Below are 17,223 nucleotides of genomic sequence, written 5' to 3'. Positions count from 1 at the left end.
GTGGAGATTGGCTTGGTCCCGGAATGGCTGGAGCTACTTGAATGCCGGGTTTGGGACCTTTGGACGTGATTTCTTTCTCGGGGGTGGTGGTGGTGGGAATGTTCCCAGCGAGGGGTTGTAGCCCGTCCCTAGGGTGCTGTGGCCCTCACTCTAGGGACGGCCGGTTCGCTTCTCCGCCGACCCCGGAAGGGCTCGGAGCCGGAGCCTGTGTGGCAGCGCCGCCGAGGACAGGCCGAGGACCGGGGGCTGGGGTGACGCTTCACCCTCTCCACTGCGCTCCAGCCGCTTGGCCGTCCGTATGATTCGCTTCACTTATCCCCATCACTGGTTGTCTTTCAGCAGGTTCGCTTTGTAGCCCCATCAACTTTAGAACGTTCGTTCAAGATCCCTTCAAGCGTAGGTGAGATTTGCTTTGTTCGTCTGCAGTCGCGAAAGCGCGGCGGCCGGAGACGTGGAACCGGGCGGGCGGAGGGCCTCCGCTCCCGCGACGCCGCCTCCAGCGAGCCCCGGGCCTAGCTCTCGGGTTGCCTTGGCAACGACGTCGCTCGCTCCTCCCCGAATCCTCCCGCCCTCTTAATTTTAGCCCCGCCCCCCCAACTGCTGGAGGTGCTAGGAAAGCCTGGCGAAAGTGCGCAGGCGAATATTAAGCGATTAAATTGAGCGGCGGTGGGGGTGGGGGTGCGGTTACAGCTCGTGCGGATTCGCTCCGGGCTTGGGGATTTACCTGCTCCGTCGCCCAATTATTTTGGTTGGCAGATTCGTCTCTTGGTTTGGGGATTTCTTCCCTCTTCCAGTACTTTTTTTTTTTTTTTTAGTAAGGGGTATGATACTCCTCATGGGCTCATATTTATTTTATTCTTTTCATTTAAATTGTATTTCACGCAACGAATACAGAGAACTATTGATGAAATTGCTACCTACAAATGGAGGGCTAGAGAGTAAGTAGTAAAGAGGCACAGGCTTCGTCTCCAGGCAGAGGATCCTTCTGCCAGCATCCATCATCTGTACTCATATATTCAGTATGCCTCCTATCGCCTTTCCTTTCAAGCTCTCTCCTTTTGCATCTCTCCAGATCAGTTGGCCGAGCCCCGCCAAGCAGATGTTTTTTATTTTTATCAACTCCATTCCCCTCTCCGCTGCCCGAGCTCGTGACGAATGTGTGCGAGTCTGAACGTTATCTAGATGGAGGCGGGCGGGCGGGGGGGGCGGGGGGGGGCGGCTCAGGTTCGCGCTTGCGCGCTGCTCCGGGAGACGGCGTCCACCTCGCCCCGCCCCTCGCGTTCTGCAGTTCCGGCTCTGCAGATTCGCTGCTCACGTTTCTTTTTCCCGTGGCTCTTTCTTCCTCTTGTTACCGGTTTCAACAACCCGCGAGACGACTCTACCTGCAAATCGTTTCAATTGATTTTCTGCTTTTCTTAGTCCGCAACGGGCTCACCGCCTCTTAACGAAAGTGCGGCTGCGGACGAGCAGGCGCGCGCGAGGCTCGGGGGAGGCGCGCTCGAGCTCCCGGCGGCGACGACTACGACGACCAGGACAGCGAACGGAGGCGGCGCCTGAAGCGGCGGCGGAGCCCATGCCCCGGGACGGCGGGCGGGCCCGGAGAGACAAGCCCGGGGCCCGGGACATGTCCCCGGGGCCCCCGTGAGGAGGCGGCGGCGGCGGCGGCGATGGAGATCCCGCCGCAGGAGGCGCCGCCCGGGCCGGGCGCGGACGGCGACGCCGAGGAGGCCCCCGCCGAGGCCCGGTCTCCCAGCCCCGCATCGTCCCCCGCCGACGGGCGCCTCAAGGCTGCGGCCAAGCGCGTCACGTTCCCCTCCGACGAGGATATCGTGTCCGGAGCGGTGGAACCCAAAGACCCCTGGAGACACGGTAGCTACCGCCGGGGCGCGGGGGCGGGCTCGTGGCGGACCAGGAGTGAGCGCAGCGCCCGGCACGGAGGTGGTGCTTAATAAGTTGCACTAATGATTTAAGAAGACTCGTCGGTTTAGAGCTGCAAAGTAGCTCTGGAAGAGTCGGGGTGGCTATTGGGTTGGGAAGGTGAAAAGTAGCCGGTCTGTGGCCCCCCCCCCCCCGCACTGACGCTGAAGGTGGTCTTTCTAGGAATTAGAACAATAAGCAATTAAAGAAAGTTTGGAGGCTTGGAGATTGGCAGGGCGGTAGTCTTCGAGTTCAAAGTCTCCGTCCTCCCCCCCTCCTCCCCCCCGAAGAAGGATAAAGAGCAGTCAGGGGAGGAAGAGTGGGTCAGCATTGGCGTGGAAAAGGCAGGTGGCGTTTGATGGGCCCATAGGGATGGAAAGAGGTTAAGTTGCTGGTCTGGAAACTTCGGGACAAGGGGTAGTCATGTTGCTCACTTTTTTGGCTGAAAGGAAGAAGAGGAATAAACCAACGTGGACTGTGGCTGTGGAGAAGTTGGTAAATCCTGGGGTTAGGAAAGGGGAATCAAAGTTAACAAATTCCCAGACAAGGAGCAGAGTTGATGGTCACTTTGGAGGTGGATAAGTTGAAGGAGGTGTTAGTTCTTGACGTTAAGAAGAAAAGTCACTGCATGCCTCCTTTTCTTCCCCCAAAAAGGGAAGCAAAACATTATCAGTCATTAAGGAGCAGAGGAACTTTCGGGCCTGGCTGTGGAAGGGAATCTTTTAAAAAAATTTTTTTTTTATTCCCAAGAAAAAGTTGGGGAATTAGAGTTGTTGGTCCTTAGAAGGTGCGTGCCTGAAGAAGTTTGCTGGCTTGAGGTGTTGGGAGAGGGAGCAAGTCTGCAGATTATAGGTCCCCTGAAGGTCAGGTTCGTGTTGAACTGAAAGGGCAGCTGGAGGAGTGTGTGTATTTTACCTGTAGGGCTAGAGTTGGAAAGTTGCTCCGTGGATGAGTGGCAGCGTTGAGTCTGTTTCTCTGCTGGAGATGTCTGTTTTGCCAGGGTGGAGCCCAAGAAGAGAGGGGTCAGAAAAGTTGGTCATTTGGCCCCAGGAAAGAGGAGGCACTGTTGCTAGTCTGAGCAGTGGAGGAATTGTGGGTTTTATGTGAGAGTAGGAAACATGGTTATTGGAAGCTGAGCACATAGGTAGCCTGCTGTAAATGCCAGTTTGGCGAGTTACTGTTAGACAATTTAACATGTTGGCATCGGGAGCCAGCCAAGTCTTGGGCTCTCGGCCTAAGGGTAGGGGTCCCTTTTGGCTTAGAGGACTTGGGCTGGGGAGGGGAAGAGTCTGATGGTGCCCTGGCTATAGCATGGTACCCAGTCCAGGGAGTTGAGAGTGGGAAGGGCGAAAGATCTGGATAGGCAGAGGAGGTGGTGGAGAGCAGAGGTTCCAGTTCAAATCCTGACTCCCATTTACCCACTTCATGACCTCAGGCTTCGTTATCTAACTCTTCAGAGTCTCAGTTTTCCTGACTGTGAAGTGGGTAATAATACCCCTGCCAAGGCTCTAAGAGAGGACTAAATTTGGTTGTGTATGAAATGTGATTGGCCAGGATGAGCTTTCATGAAGTCACAGTTATTGTTGGTCATTTTAGGGGTGATGTTGAATGATACTGGTCATTTTAGAAACCAGTCTAGAGGGGTCGGTTCATGTGCTTGAAGCCTGGTTGTTTTGCTTCCTGTGCTTCCAGGAGAGGGCCAGAGATGGTGGTCAGTTTGTGGGCCTGGGGCAAGGGGAAGGGAAGATGAGCAGTGTGTGGGCTGGAGGGTCATGGTGGGGGCAGGGGGAGAGTTGGTGCGGGGTGGGGCTGGGGGCAAGTTTCTGGTGTGCAGGTTCCCAGAAGAGGAACAGCTGTGTGTAACCAGCTGTTTGATTTTGAGTAAGCTGTTTTTCCTCTCTGAGCCTCCTGTTTCTCTATCTGCAAATGGAGGTGCTAATTTCTACCGCGGGGTAGTTGTGAAGATTAAATAAAATAGTCTTTGTAAATTCTGCCACAGAAATAGCAGCTGCTGTTACCCAGGCAGTGAAGGAGTTTGAGAGAAGAACCTCAAGAAAGAGGGGTCACTTGGAGTCTGGCTGGGCGGAGCTGAGAGAATGGTTGCTGATTGGTCTTCCCTGGGTAGGGGGAGGTAGTAACAACTTACAGGCTGGGCGAGTCTCTCATTTCTGGAAGTTTAAAGAGGGGACAGCAGGGACTGGTCAGGACTCACACTCCAGAGGAGCCAGTGGGTCTGGGGTAGGGAGGTGATAACACTGAGAAGTTAAGAAAGCAGTTTATGGACTGGCAGAGTTGGTCTGTCTTATGGGGTGGGGAGAGGGAGTTGAGGGCTCAGCCTGGAAGTGAAGGAGTTGGGGGTTCATGGTCCCTAAGCAGGGAAGTGGTCATGGGTGACATTGGTGAGTTTTGACAGTGGGATTTGCAGTACAGGAGATTGGAAGGCTTGTCAGTGCTGAGGAGCAGGTGGTTAGTCTCCGTGCCTAGAAGACAGTGAGTTGCTGCTTGACCTGGGACCAGGGAAGGTGGAGTCTTGCATGGCTGTAGAAGAGGAAATTTGGTACAGAAAGCCGGGCCAAGGAGGTTACCTAGTTGGGAGGCCAAAGGCTCTTCACGGGGGGCTGCAGGAGGACTCTCTTGGTCCTAGCAGTGGGGCGGGAGTTATGTTGGACTGGGTCTTTAAGCCATGGGAAAGCACAGGGGGTGTCATTTGAGCTGTGGACATAGTGGCAAGGGTGATGAAAGAGTCATTCTGGGACCTGCTGTGGTCATGTGACCCCATGGTCAAGAGTGAGGGGAGAGTTGGCGGGTCTGATTTGGGAGAGAGGTCATTCAGAAGCTGTTCTTCCATCATGGAGATAGAGAAGTTGCCTCAGCCAGAGGGTACAGGGGCATCCCCGAACTAGAGGAATCCGGGGCCCCAGCACAGGGTGACCATTCAGGGAGGAGAGCTGGGTCAGGCCCTGATAGAGCCTCTGGCTGGGGTGGAGGAGGGCCAGGCCCAGACTGGAGTGGAGTGGTGGCTCAGCTGGGTGAGAGACTCTGGGGAGTGTCTGCATGAGGGCGAGAGTCTCATCAGGCCCTGCCAGAGGTCACTTGTTGGGGATCCCTGCAGGTGAGACTATCTGGAGTCGTGGGGGTGGTCTCAGGCCTATGGAGGCTCAACCTAGCCCAGTGCTCGTAGGGGCCTTGCCTAGCTCCCATCTTACATAGTGTCCCTGCTTCCCCCACCCCCACCCCAACCTCAGAGGTCCTGCTTATTTTCCTTGGGGCACTGGTGGCCATCTGCTGTTACCTTACGTACTTGTTATCATGCTAGTGGTCGCTCTCCCCCACTGAAATGGGAGAGCAGATGCTGTTCGTCCTCGTTTCCACTTCCTCAGCCTCTCAGAGGACATGCAGTGACCGTGGTTGAATGAGCACTGGTGGGTATGTGTGAGGAGGTGACACCAGGCCATGCCTGGGGCCTGTGTAGCCAGAGTGTGCTTCCAGGCCAGGCCTGGCAGCAGTGTGGCCTCCAGCAAGGCGCTTGTTCTTGCTGAGCTTGTTTGTTTCCTCGTCTGTGGAGTAGTGATCCCTGCCCTGCTGACCACCCAGGACGTCTGAGCAGATGGGATGAACTTGGTGGGGCAGGGCCTCCACCGCAAGCCAGTTGTGCGTGGATGGGAAGTGAAGCTTGAGGAGGAGGCGGGGTGGAAATTGTGAGTGGAAGAGGCTGCTTCAGAGCTGCCAGACTGGCCACCTGTGGGCTCTACTCTCCCCGGAGGTGGAAGCGGGCACCACTGATGGAGGAGGGGCTGGCTGGCTGCACTGGGCCCCACCGTCCCACCTCTCCTGAGGGAATTCTGTCTGGGACCCTTCTAGACCAAACTGCAGGAATGACCCAAGGCTCAGCTCATCTTCCCAGTCCCATGAACACTGTGCGGGGAGGAGAAGTGGGCTCTGCAAGGCAGGTGTTGGAGAGCATGTGACACTGACCATGGTGTGGGAGGCTTGTCTCCCCTCCCTCCAGTCCTGCCAGTGACTCATTTCCTACTCCCTGGCCTCTGGCCCATGAGAGTCAGTCCTGCAGTGGGGGGTGGGGGAGTTTTGCCCACCAGAAACTCCTCCTGTGACATGTCTGCAGAGTCAGGAGGGCCCAAAGATGAGGCCACCTCTGACCATCTGAGTTTGGGGGTTGGAATGGGCAGTGGCTATGGTGTTCTCAAATGAGGATCAAAGAGGATGCAAATACTTTACTGTTGGTTCTTATTGAAACCTGTGCTGTAGATTTAGTCCTTGAAACTGGTTTGACAGGTAGAAATGCACCTGTCATTGGTAGAAGGAGGCCCGCCATTAAAAGACTCAGCTCAAAAGATTCAGCTCAGGGGGTGCCTATTTGGCTCAGTTGGTGGAGCATTTGAGTCTTAATCTGAGGGTCATAAATTTAAGCCCCACATTGGATGTATAGGTTAAAATAAGTAAATAAACTTAAAAAAAAAAAAGACTTAGCTCAAAGTGGTGGTGGTGTAAGAGAGTAGAGGATGGGATCGTAAGGGGCTGCTGTTGATGCTTTTGCCCAGATTTCCATCTGGACCCAGCCGCACATCCTACTGCCGGCGTTGGCACGTAATCTGCCGTGTGACTGGGTGATTTGCCTTGTGACTTTGGCCAATTGTTCTCCCTGCCCGCGATTTTTCTGTCTGTAAAATGCAGCTGACAATAGTACCTCCTCATAGGGTGATCGTGAGGATTAAGTAAGATAACAGAGTCCATAGTGAATGCTCATCAGATGTCTCCCTCATTTTTCCTGTCGTCGCCAGGCCTTGCCAGCTTCCTGTCTCTGTTGTATGCTGGTCATCTTTCCCCCCAGCATCTCCCCCATCAGAACCCTGCTGCCCTGTCCCTGACCGGGCATGGCAAAGACCTCAGGCTCCAGGCCTGGTTCCATCTGTTACAAGCTAGGTGACCATAGGCAAGTTGCCCAACCTCTCTGAGCTAAAACTAATCATCATGTCTTGACCCACCCTCCTGAGAGAGGTGGATAGGGTACTCAGATTATAGGCCCAAAGCATTAGCCTCTATGGATACCTTCTGATGACTTTGGACAAGTTACACCTCCTCTCTGAGCCTTAGTCCCACCTGTAGTATAGACCCTATCACCCAGCCCTCTGTGCTCTTGGGCACTGTGCTGGGGGTGCCGCTGTGCCAAGGCCGGGCTCTTTGTACATGTAAACTCAGACAAGCCACCCTCCTTCTTTCCACCTCCAACTCTTTATTTGTGTTCCCATTGTTTCCCTCCTCAAGGGCAAAGACTGTGTACGAGTCACCTCTGTGACCTCAGCCTGGTACACAAGAGGGCCCAGGCACTGGATGGAAGTCAGAGGAATGAGGTTATCCTCACACCTAATAACCTGTGGTGGTGTTTGGGAGAAAGCTTTTGGAAGAGTTAATCTAGGCTGTGCCAGGGGCTCTTCCTCAGAGATCTGCAAGCTGGCTTTGAGGTCCATCGCGAGCCTGCAGAACACACAAACTTAGCAGCAGCAGGAGGCAGTAAGTAGTTCTTGAGTGACTCAATGGAAGTGCATATGGGTGTGTTTCTGGGAGCAGGGCACCTGGGGCTCTCCTTAGTCTTGTGCTCCAAACATTAAGAACTGCCAGATGGCCCAGGCTGGACTGGCTATGACCAAGGCAGCCCTCTGGAAATGGGGGCCAGGAATCTGTGTTTCTTTCTTTCTTTCTTTTTTTTTTTAAGATTTATTTATTTATTTGTTTGTTTGTTTATTTATTTGTGATAGACATAGAGAGAGGCAGAGACACAGGCAGAGGGAGAAGCAGGCTCTATGCAGGGAGCCCGATGTGGGACTCGATCCCGGGTCCCCAGGATCATGCTCTGGACCGAAGGCAGGCACTAAATCACTGAGCCACCAGGGATTCCCGGAATCTGTTTCTAGAAGGCTTCCCAGGTGATTTCAACAGCCAGGTTTGGCCATCCTTCCACTCATTGCTCAGCCTATTCAGTACTCAATTCCAAGACTGCCTTCCTGCCCTCGGTTCAGAGGTGGCTGGGGTTGACCTCATAGACTTGTTTGGAGCAAATCCGAACATCTGACTTGAGGTAACTGCAGAAATTTGAGCTGGGAACGCAGCCTGCCACAGTAGCGCATAGAGGGACCCAGGTTGAAATCTCTGCTCTCTGGATAGCCTTAATGGTCACTACTCACTGCCTACCACGTGCCCCCCCTGCCATGGGGCTAACTAAATGTATGGTCTCAGTTAAAGCTCACAGCCACCCCAGGAAATAGGCGCTGTTCTCCCAATTTGCAGATGAGGTAATTGAGGCACAGAGAAGTGATGTGACTTCCCTGAGAGGTCCCAGAGCCAGCTGATGGTTAAGCTGCTATTCAAAGCAGGCAGTCCTCAGGGACGTCTGGGTGGCTCAGTGGTAGGGCGGCTGTCTCGGCGTGATCCTGGGATCCGGGATTGAGTCCTGCATTGGGCTCCCTATTGGGAGCCTGCTTCTCCCTCTGCCTGTGTGTGTCTCTGCCTGTCTCTCTCAGTGTCTCTCATGAATAAGTAAATAAACCTTAAAAAAAAAAAAAACACGAAACAGGGAGTCCTGTACTCTTACCCCTGTGTCCTGGTGACATGACCTTCAGCAAGTTGCTGCATTTAGTTCTGCAGCCTGTACAGTTTCTTCATGTGTAATCCGTAACCCTTTATGAAATGGGGATGATGCTTCCAGCTGTGGCCAGGATGAGAAACCTACCGAGTAGAGGGCCCAGCCCAGTTGACAGCTCAGGATGGAGCTTGGGCAACTCCAGAGCCCTGGGAGGTCCACGTTTCTCCCGTGTCCTCAGCACTAGGTCCTCATTCTGACCCTTGGCCCAAGTTCTTCCTGTGTTGCACAGTGTCTGGTACTTGGTGTGTGCTCAGTACCTCCTGGCTGGACGTGTGCCTCAGTTAGCCCCCAGACAACCATTTATTTAACACGGCACAGGCATGCTAGGTGTTAGGGGGCAGGGAGTGAGACACGCCTAGCCCTCGCCTCCCTGGAGGTCATGATCTAGTAAGAGAGACACACAGTACACACTTCTGATCAGACCAGGGTGTCCAGGACTCTGATTAGGAAGAGCTCACAGGTGTACTTGGGCAGGCAAGCAGGCAAAGGTGGTTTCCTGGAGTAACGGCCATTTGAGGCCTAGAAATCACAGGAGCCAGCCAGCTGAGGAGCAGGTGCCAATGCATACCAATGCTTGGAGGCAGAGAGTGAGCCAGGCACATTTGAGAAGTGGGGCAAAAAAGCCAGTCTTCCTGGAGGTGGAAGCGGGAAGGTCAGAGGTGAGGTGGACAAGGCAGGAAAGAGACCACCAAGCTGGGACCTCATAGGCTGTGTTAGCCTCGGGGAGCCAGCAGAGGGTTTTAAGGAGGGGTATACCTAGTATTTTTATTTTATTTATCTTAAAGATTTATCTATCTATTTTAGAGAGAAAGTGTGTGTACATGAGGCGGGGAGGGGCAGAGGGAGAGGGAGAGAATCACAGACTCCCCCCGCCCTGAGCACAGAGATGTGGATCCCATGACCTGAAATCGAGAGTCGGACGCTTAACTGACTGAGCCACCCACGCACCCCATGCCTGGTACTTTTAACAGAACTTTCTGGGTGGTGTGAAGGGGGTGAGACTGAGGCTGAGAGACCAGGGAGATGGCGCTCTTGGGGCAATAGCTGACATTTGACTTCATGGATTTACTGTCAGCTTTATCTGAACTTTCTCTGCCTTCTGAAGGCTTTGCTGTTGCCAGTATTCCCGTAACAATTCTAAGGTGAGTTTTCCCCAGACCATTCTCTTGGATCTCTGAACCCACTTCCTCTCTCCCCAGTCAGTTCATTCTGCCCTCAGGTGGGATGGTGGGCAGCTGCTTGTAAGCTATGCATTCAGATGCCTGTACCACCTCCCCCGTGTGGCCTCAGGAAGTGACTTCACCTGCACAGTCCCTTTAGATCCCACATTTCCCAGATCCAGAAAGCTCTAAAGTGTGTCTCAGACCCTGCTGGGGTCTTAGCATAATAGAGCTATCCTATTCCTCTTCTAAAATCCAGGAAATTCTGCATCCAGAACACATCTGGCCCCAGAGCCTCCAGCAAGAGACCATGGAGCTCTTAGTGGGCTTCAATTCTCAAAAGGTGAAATGGTAGCAACACGAGAGGCATCACAGGGCTCGGGCTTTGGAGCCAGTCCAGCTCTGTCCCTAGGTGAATCACTCGGATTCTTTGCATCAGTGTCCCCATTTGTATAGGGATTGAGGATTAGATTGTTCTGGACTTGGAAAGCGACTGAACAGTGACTAGCTATTAGAGACTCTCAGTAAGGATTTGGTGAAGTTGAGTGAGGTCAGGCCCCTGCTGCGTGCCTGCTCCGGCTCCCTTGTCTCTAAAAGCAGGATGACAGCCCCACTTCCCCACGCAAGAGGGCATAGGCCTGGGTGTGGTTCAGCTGTATGAATGTGGGCACGTCCTGCAAAACATCCCTGTGCCACCGTGTCCCCATTTGTGAAGCCATTTTGGCAGACAAGTCTGTTCCAAAGCTTTCAGATTCCCCGGGAAAAGAGCAAGGCCTAGGGCCTTTGAGGCCAGCAGTGCACCCCGGGATTGAGCAGATCTGATGAGAACGCCTGGGGTCCTGGATGTCACTGCTCGCAGCTGGGCAGGCAGGCAGGCAGGCACTGCCCATCCTGACCCTGGATGCTACCTGCCTTAAGGAGCCTGTGGCACCTCCAGCAGCTGGAAGAGATTTGGGGCAGCCCTCTGTGGCTGGAGTTAGTGTTGGAGTGGTGGAGGGGCCCCCAGTTCCAGAAGGCATTCAGAGGCTAGGCACCCAAAGAAATTACAGACACCATTGTGCTCTGGTTATATTTCCCCCCGTTTGGACCACAGTTCACAAAGGCAGGGCCCATCTCAGTTTGGCTCCCCTCACTATCCCCAGAACCTTTGTGATGCCTGGCACTCTGCAGGCCCTCACATCGGATGGATTGGTGGTGGATGGAGGTACACATTAGGTGCTCTCAGGTTATTCTCAGCCCCTTCCTTACTCTGCAGTTGGTGCAGAACTGTTGCCTCAGGTGGGGGTGGTGGTTTGGAAGTGTCTGCTGACAGCCACTTGGCTCATATGACTTGCCTGACGCCCTCTTCCTTTCCGGCAGAAGCCTGGGTCCAGAGCCTTGCAGTCTGATGCTCAAGGGAGGGTCTTGTTGTATCCCAACTGGGCTGTCCTCCCTGGCCGGTGGGCGAGCTGCTCTTGGAACCCACTGGGGTCAGACTCGTGTGGCACCTTCACACCCTCCTCTGCATCTCTCCACTCTTAGTCTCCTGCCAACCGTCATCAGCCATGTTGTGGCAGAGCTGCTAGCATTTTGTGCAGCCTTCCCCTTTCTGCAAAGCAAAGCACCTTCACAGCTAAACTCCCTCAAAGCAACAGGGCCGTTTGGAGAGGCGGCCAGGAGATGAAGGCAATCTCCAGGGAAGGGACCCTGTGGAGGGTTCATGGCCCTGAATGATGGTGTCGGTGGTGACAATCATAGCCCACTTTCAGGGAACCCTTACCCAGTCTAAGCTCTTCATGTTCATCTACGTATTTCATCTTCCAATAGTCAGAAGGCAAAAGCCAAGGCTCGGGGGGTGGAGGGAGCCATGTTCAAATCAGAGGGAATGGTTCTTATCCTCTGCTGTTTCCCAGAAGCCTCTGAGGACCCCTTCGTAACCATGGAGTGGAGTCCATGGCTCTGAACCTCCTGACCCAGAAACAAAAATTACCTCTGCTCAGTGCGCCTCTTGCAGTCCACTACCTTTTCTGACCGGCTCCTGCTCATCCTTCCCCAGCTGGCTCAGACGTCACCTCCTTGGCAAGGCCCTCCTCGGTCCCCAGAGTGCTGTACTCGCCCAGGTTCCCATGATGCCCCATGCTGTTGCTGTTTGTTTGGGTCCATCTCCCTGCCCCCAAGCTCAGGTGCCCCACGAGGGACTGAATCTTGTCCTTCTGGGTCCCTGGAGGAGACACACCGCTTAACACTCCCGGGCATCTTGGAGACTCAGGCCAAGTGGGTCTGCTAATGAATACCCCAGTCCAGGGGCCTTGGAGCCCTCGAAACCCAGTCATTGGGGGCCATGAAGAGAGCCAGGGAAGGAAGATGTCTGTCAAGGGATCACTTGTTCACACTCCCATGTATTCATTCCTCACTGACACACACTGTGCCTGCGGAGCACTGAGTGGAGGGGTCCTGTCGGCTGCCCCGGCTCTCTCATGCTTCCCCTGCATGTTCAGGAGAGCAGCCCTTTATTCCTCTCTCACGTCAGATCATGCTCTGTGACCTGCAACCCCCAGTCCAGAGTCCTGGCACCAGCTTAGGAAGCCCGGCCCCTACCATGCTCACTGACCCCGATGGTGAGCACTCTTATGTCCTCCCTGGGTTCAAGTGGGGTAGCTTTCTTTCAGTTCCTAGAACATTTGAGGAACTTCCCACATCCTGCCCTGGAATTCTGGCCTTGCTGTCACGCTCCAGTTTGTCTTCCTGGCTCTCTGAATCCCGTCAGGTGGTCAATGATCTGTTTATCCATAGGCCTGCAGATATTCTCTGTTGCCCCCTAGACTGTAAGCATCATGAAGCAGGGTGGGTTTGGATTGGTGCCACCGTATCCCCCAGTGCCCACACCACGTGGCACTGTGCCCGGCTCTGAGCAGTAGCTTATACGGCAGGTGGAGAAGGAAGCAATATGCGAAGGGTGGGGGCGTCTTGGGTACTAGACAGGCCTGCCCTCATGTAGCCCAGATCCAGAAAAGGAAGTGTGAAAAGAGGAGGGCACCAAGTCTGCCACATCTGGCAGACCCCAAAGCCAGCCAGCCTGGTAGAATGCCGGTGAAGCTGAGTTTGCTGTTGGCTTGTGTGTTGTAGGCCAAGGTACTGACTTCTCTGACTTGTCTGTGTAACAAGATGGTATCCGAAGTCCTTTCTCACTGTGTGTGTTTTTCCATCGCTCTGCATAGATCACTCCCACTATTTAGGGAACCAGATAGGTCCTAGGACCTTCTCTCCATCATGGCATGGAGTTGAGAGAGCCCAGATTCTGGTAGCTGACCTGCCTTTCCACCTTTGTGGCAGGTGACCTGATTCCCTGTCTCCCCAACAACAAGGAGGAGGCGGAGGATGTCAATGGCATGCAGCCACCAGTTCAGGCTTCGATCCTTTCCCTCCTTCCTCCATCTCACTCCTTGTTCTGTAACTCCCTTCTTTCCCTGGGTGGGGTCCTAGCTTCCGGATCCAGCTCTCCCCACTTTGATCAGAATACCAGGAAGTGCTGTGTTCCCTGGGCAGTCTCCTTCCTTGCTGAGCCTGGACTCAGCTCTCCGGATCTGCAGTGCTGAGTTTTTCTGGGCTTCCCGTCCCAGCCCTACCTACCCACTCTGGGTTGTCCCTGTCTGGTGATGATGTTTCCCCCAGTGGCCTGTGAGCTCTGGCAGGACCAGGCTGTCTCAAGCACAGAGCAGATGCTCAGGAAATGTCATAACATTAGGATGGAGTTGGGGGACTGTGGGTATGGGCAGAACCCAAAGAGGATAATACCCTCTTTGGAGCCCTGCTTAGAGCTCTTATGTCCAACAGCGGCCTGACTCTATATGGTCCTGGGGGAGGACATCCTAACCAGTGAGACCAGGGGTAGAGCAGACATCCAAAGGCAGGCCTCTGACTTACTGTGCCACCACCAGCTCTTGGATCCAAATGCCTGTGCTCACTAACCACCCAGCCAGGAGAATCCAGGGCTAGTGCAGGCCCCTTCCCCATCTGCAGAATAAAGATTATCAGAGGTGGAGGGGTAGCCTTCTTGTTTTATAGATGAGGCAGCAAACCAGAGAGAAGTGACCTGGGACTCAGGACAGGACTCCTACAACTCTCCTCAGCCACCTCTGTAGCTTTGAGGGGCAGAGTGACCCATCCTGGGGGCAGTCAGGGAGACTTGCCTTGTGCACCTGGGTTCCTGCAATGGCTGTATGAAGTTGTTATTTGTAGAAAGCATTTTGCTCTGGGAAGATGGAGACTTCATCTCTAGCCCAACATGGAGCCCCATGAACTTGTTGTCTGCCAGGGGCTTTGTTTTTTCCTCTCCTATCATGGAGCTGGTAAGGGGAGTGTGGGAGAGGGATGTACGTTCACTCTGGAGGCTAATGATGCTTGTCATTAAGGAAAAGATCGCTACCTTGATCCCCTGACTGTAAAAGTGGGCATGTCCATTGTAAAAACAAAAATCAAAAACTTGGAAAGTCTAATGAAGAAAATTTAAAAATCACTTGTTAATTTCACCATCTGGAATTTTTTTAAGAGTTCGTTTGAGATGTAATTCACACGTATTTCATTCAGTTGAAATGTATAGTTCGTTGGCTTTCAGTTTTTCTGAGTTATAGGTCTATCATCACAGTCGATTTTAGAACATTTCACACCCTGCCCCCACAGAAACCCTGCACCCCTTAGCCATCACCCTCCCCAACTCAGGCAACTCCTGATCTGCTGTCTGTTTAGATTCCGGACATGTCATACGAATGGAATCATGCACTACGCAGCCTTTTGTGTCTGGCTTTTTTCACTTAGCATGATGTTTTCAGAGCTCACCCACATTGTGGTGTCAGAACCTCATCATTCATCATTGCTGAAGAATGTGCCACTGTATGGCTGTATCACGTTTTATTTCTCTTCTGTGTGTGTACATTTAGGTTGTTCCCACTTTCTGGCTATGATAAATAATAATGCTGTTGTGGATGTTCAGGTATAAGTCTTTGTGTGCACATATATTTTCATTTCTCCAGGAATGAAATTGCTAGGTCACACAGTGACTCCCTTTAACCATTTGAGCAGCTGCCACACTTAATATTCCACAGTGCACAAAGGGTTCCGATTCCTCCACATCTTGGTTAATGTCTGTCTGCTTCTTTTTTTTTTTAAGTACACTCTTCCTCCCAGCATGGAGCTCAGACTCACAACCCTGAGTTTCAGAAGTGATCAAGAGTCCCATGCTCCACTGACTGAGCCAGCCAGGCGCCCCAGTGTCTGTCCTTTTGATTCTAGCCACCCTAGAGGGTGTGAAGTGGTATCTCATTGTGGTTTTGATTTGCATTTCCCTGATGGCTCGTGATGTTGAACATCTTTCCACGTGCTTATCAGGCACTTGTGTATATTCTTTGGTGAAATGTCTGTTCAGATCCTTTGCCCATTTTAAAATTGGATTGTTTGTCTTTTTATTACTGAGTTGTAAGAGTTCTATATATATTCTAGATGCAAAACTGTTATCGGGGAAATCATTTGCACCACCTGGAATGTTTTCAACATTAAATGCCAGAGCATTTCCTTCCCATCTCTTTTCTATGGGTAGAAGCACTGCCACAGATAGATAAAAATAAAACTGGGAGGATACTCTGTATACGTTTGAATATCCTTTTCTCACTTCATTTTCTCATTTTTAAAAAAGCATGATTAAAATACATCATTGGGCCATTGTAATTACTTGTAGCCATTTCCACATTGTTGAGCCTTTGGGTCCTTTCCCATTTTCAGTAGCATAAATAATGCAGTGATGTTCATCCTCATCCATAAATCTTTATGTTCATTACAGGAAGCTTTCTCAGAAGAAATTCTTAGAAGGTGGTTTTACCAGGTCAGAGGGTAGGAACCTCTGAAACCTTAGATGAGATACCAGCTTTGCCCACCTAAGACTGTGAGACTTGGTTTTATGTGTTGAATTTCTATTTTGAATGAATGAATGAATGATAATTTGTATTTGGGTATCTTGATGCCAAGATGGTGTCTTGTGTTTTTTTTTTTTTGTTTTGTTTGTTTTTAGAGAGCGTTTTTTTGTTTTGTTTTGTTTTTAGAGAGCAAGAGAACATGAGGGGGGGCGGGCAGGAGCAGAGGGAGAGAGAATCCAGAGCATGGAGCCCGATGCAGGGGTTGATCTCATGATCCTGAGATCACAACTAAGCCAAAATCAGGAGTTGGATGCTTGACTGGGCCACCCAGGCACCCCAGTGGGGTCTTGTTTTGTTGTTGTTGTTGTTAAAGATTTTATTTATGCATGAGAGACACACACACAGAGAGAGAGACAGGCCAGAGACACAGGCAGAGGGAGGAGAAACAGGCTCCATGCAGGGACCCCGATGAGGGACTCAATGCCAGGTCTCCGGGATCATGCCCTGAGCCAAAGGCAGACGCTCAACCATTGAGCCACCCAGGGGTTCCTGGTGTCTTGTTTTAATGAGCATTCCTTTGGTAGTTAACCTATTTGTTACATGTTACATTCTTTGGGAGTTCCTTCTTCATGCTCTTTGCCCATTTTTGTTTTGGGACCTTTTGTAAGGATTCCTTCCCTATTGAAAATACTGGCTCTTTGGAATTTTATTGTACTGATGTATATTTTTCCTCATATATCATTGGCCTTGCCAGAAAGGGTGGGGAGCAGAGCAGGATGCCTCTTTCCTTCTCTCTCTCTCTCTCTCTCTCTCTCTTTCTTTCTTTCTTCTTTCTTTCTTCTTTCTTTCTTTCTTTCTTTTCTTTTCTTCTTTCTTTCTTTTTTTTCTGTTTCTTTAAAGATTTTATTTTCACATAATCTCTACACCCAACGCAGGGCTCAAACTCACAACCCTAAAATCAAGAGTCACATGTTCCGACTGAGCCAACCGGGTGCCCCTCTTTCCTGCTTGAAAAGAATCTTTTCTTTCCCTTGCTCTTTCCCTCAATCTGGGCGTCCATCCCAGCTGGAGCAGCTCCAGGGCGAGGAGCTCTAGTGGGCCAGGTCCCAGAGCAGATGAGACAGTGTTAGCCTGGGTCCTTGTAGCAGTGCAGTGTATGAGGAGGGTGCTTTAGTGATGATCAGGCCTGGGCTACAGTAGATTATAAAGAGGATCCCTGTAAACATGACTGCAGCCACTGTTTTCTGAACACCAGACTAAGGGACCTAGTGGAGCCGGTAGGACCCCTCATTTTATAATATAGAGCCCTCAGTGGCTTCCTGAGGTCGTACTCCTTTGCAGAAGGTAATGGAAGCCAGAGCAGCCCTGTCTTGGTCCCTGGATACATCCAGTCTACTACAGCTGCAGGGGCTCAGCAAGTCCCAGAAACCCAAACTCTAGCTCCTCCTGTGGCCAGGGCCACCATGTTGTCAGTACCCTGTGGGTGAGGGTCCTGTTTATCATATATCATCACCGCTGAGTAGTTCCCCAATCCCTGTAGAAATAACATTCTTGGCCCTGCTCACGGCTCCTGCCTAATCTCCCGCTGCCCCTCTGGATCCCT

General features: G+C 52.2%; 1 protein-coding gene across 1 annotated transcript in view; it reads left to right on the top strand.

The window, feature by feature from the left end:
* Positions 1–1,314: 1,314 nt before the first annotated feature.
* The window catches only part of PPP1R37 (protein phosphatase 1 regulatory subunit 37), a 40,522-nt gene continuing 24,613 nt past the window's right edge, over positions 1,315–17,223 (top strand). The window contains exon 1 of the mRNA XM_055310509.1: positions 1,315–1,869. Coding sequence (XP_055166484.1) covers positions 1,668–1,869 — 202 coding nt within the window. The 5' untranslated portion in view covers positions 1,315–1,667. The remainder of the gene's footprint in view (positions 1,870–17,223) is intronic.

This window comes from Nyctereutes procyonoides, unplaced genomic scaffold (genome assembly GCF_905146905.1).
Source record: "Nyctereutes procyonoides isolate TBG_1078 unplaced genomic scaffold, NYPRO_anot_genome, whole genome shotgun sequence".
Lineage (NCBI taxonomy): Eukaryota > Metazoa > Chordata > Mammalia > Carnivora > Canidae > Nyctereutes > Nyctereutes procyonoides.
Note: the sequence above shows the minus strand (reverse complement) of the source record. Positions and strands in the feature narration are given on the sequence as shown.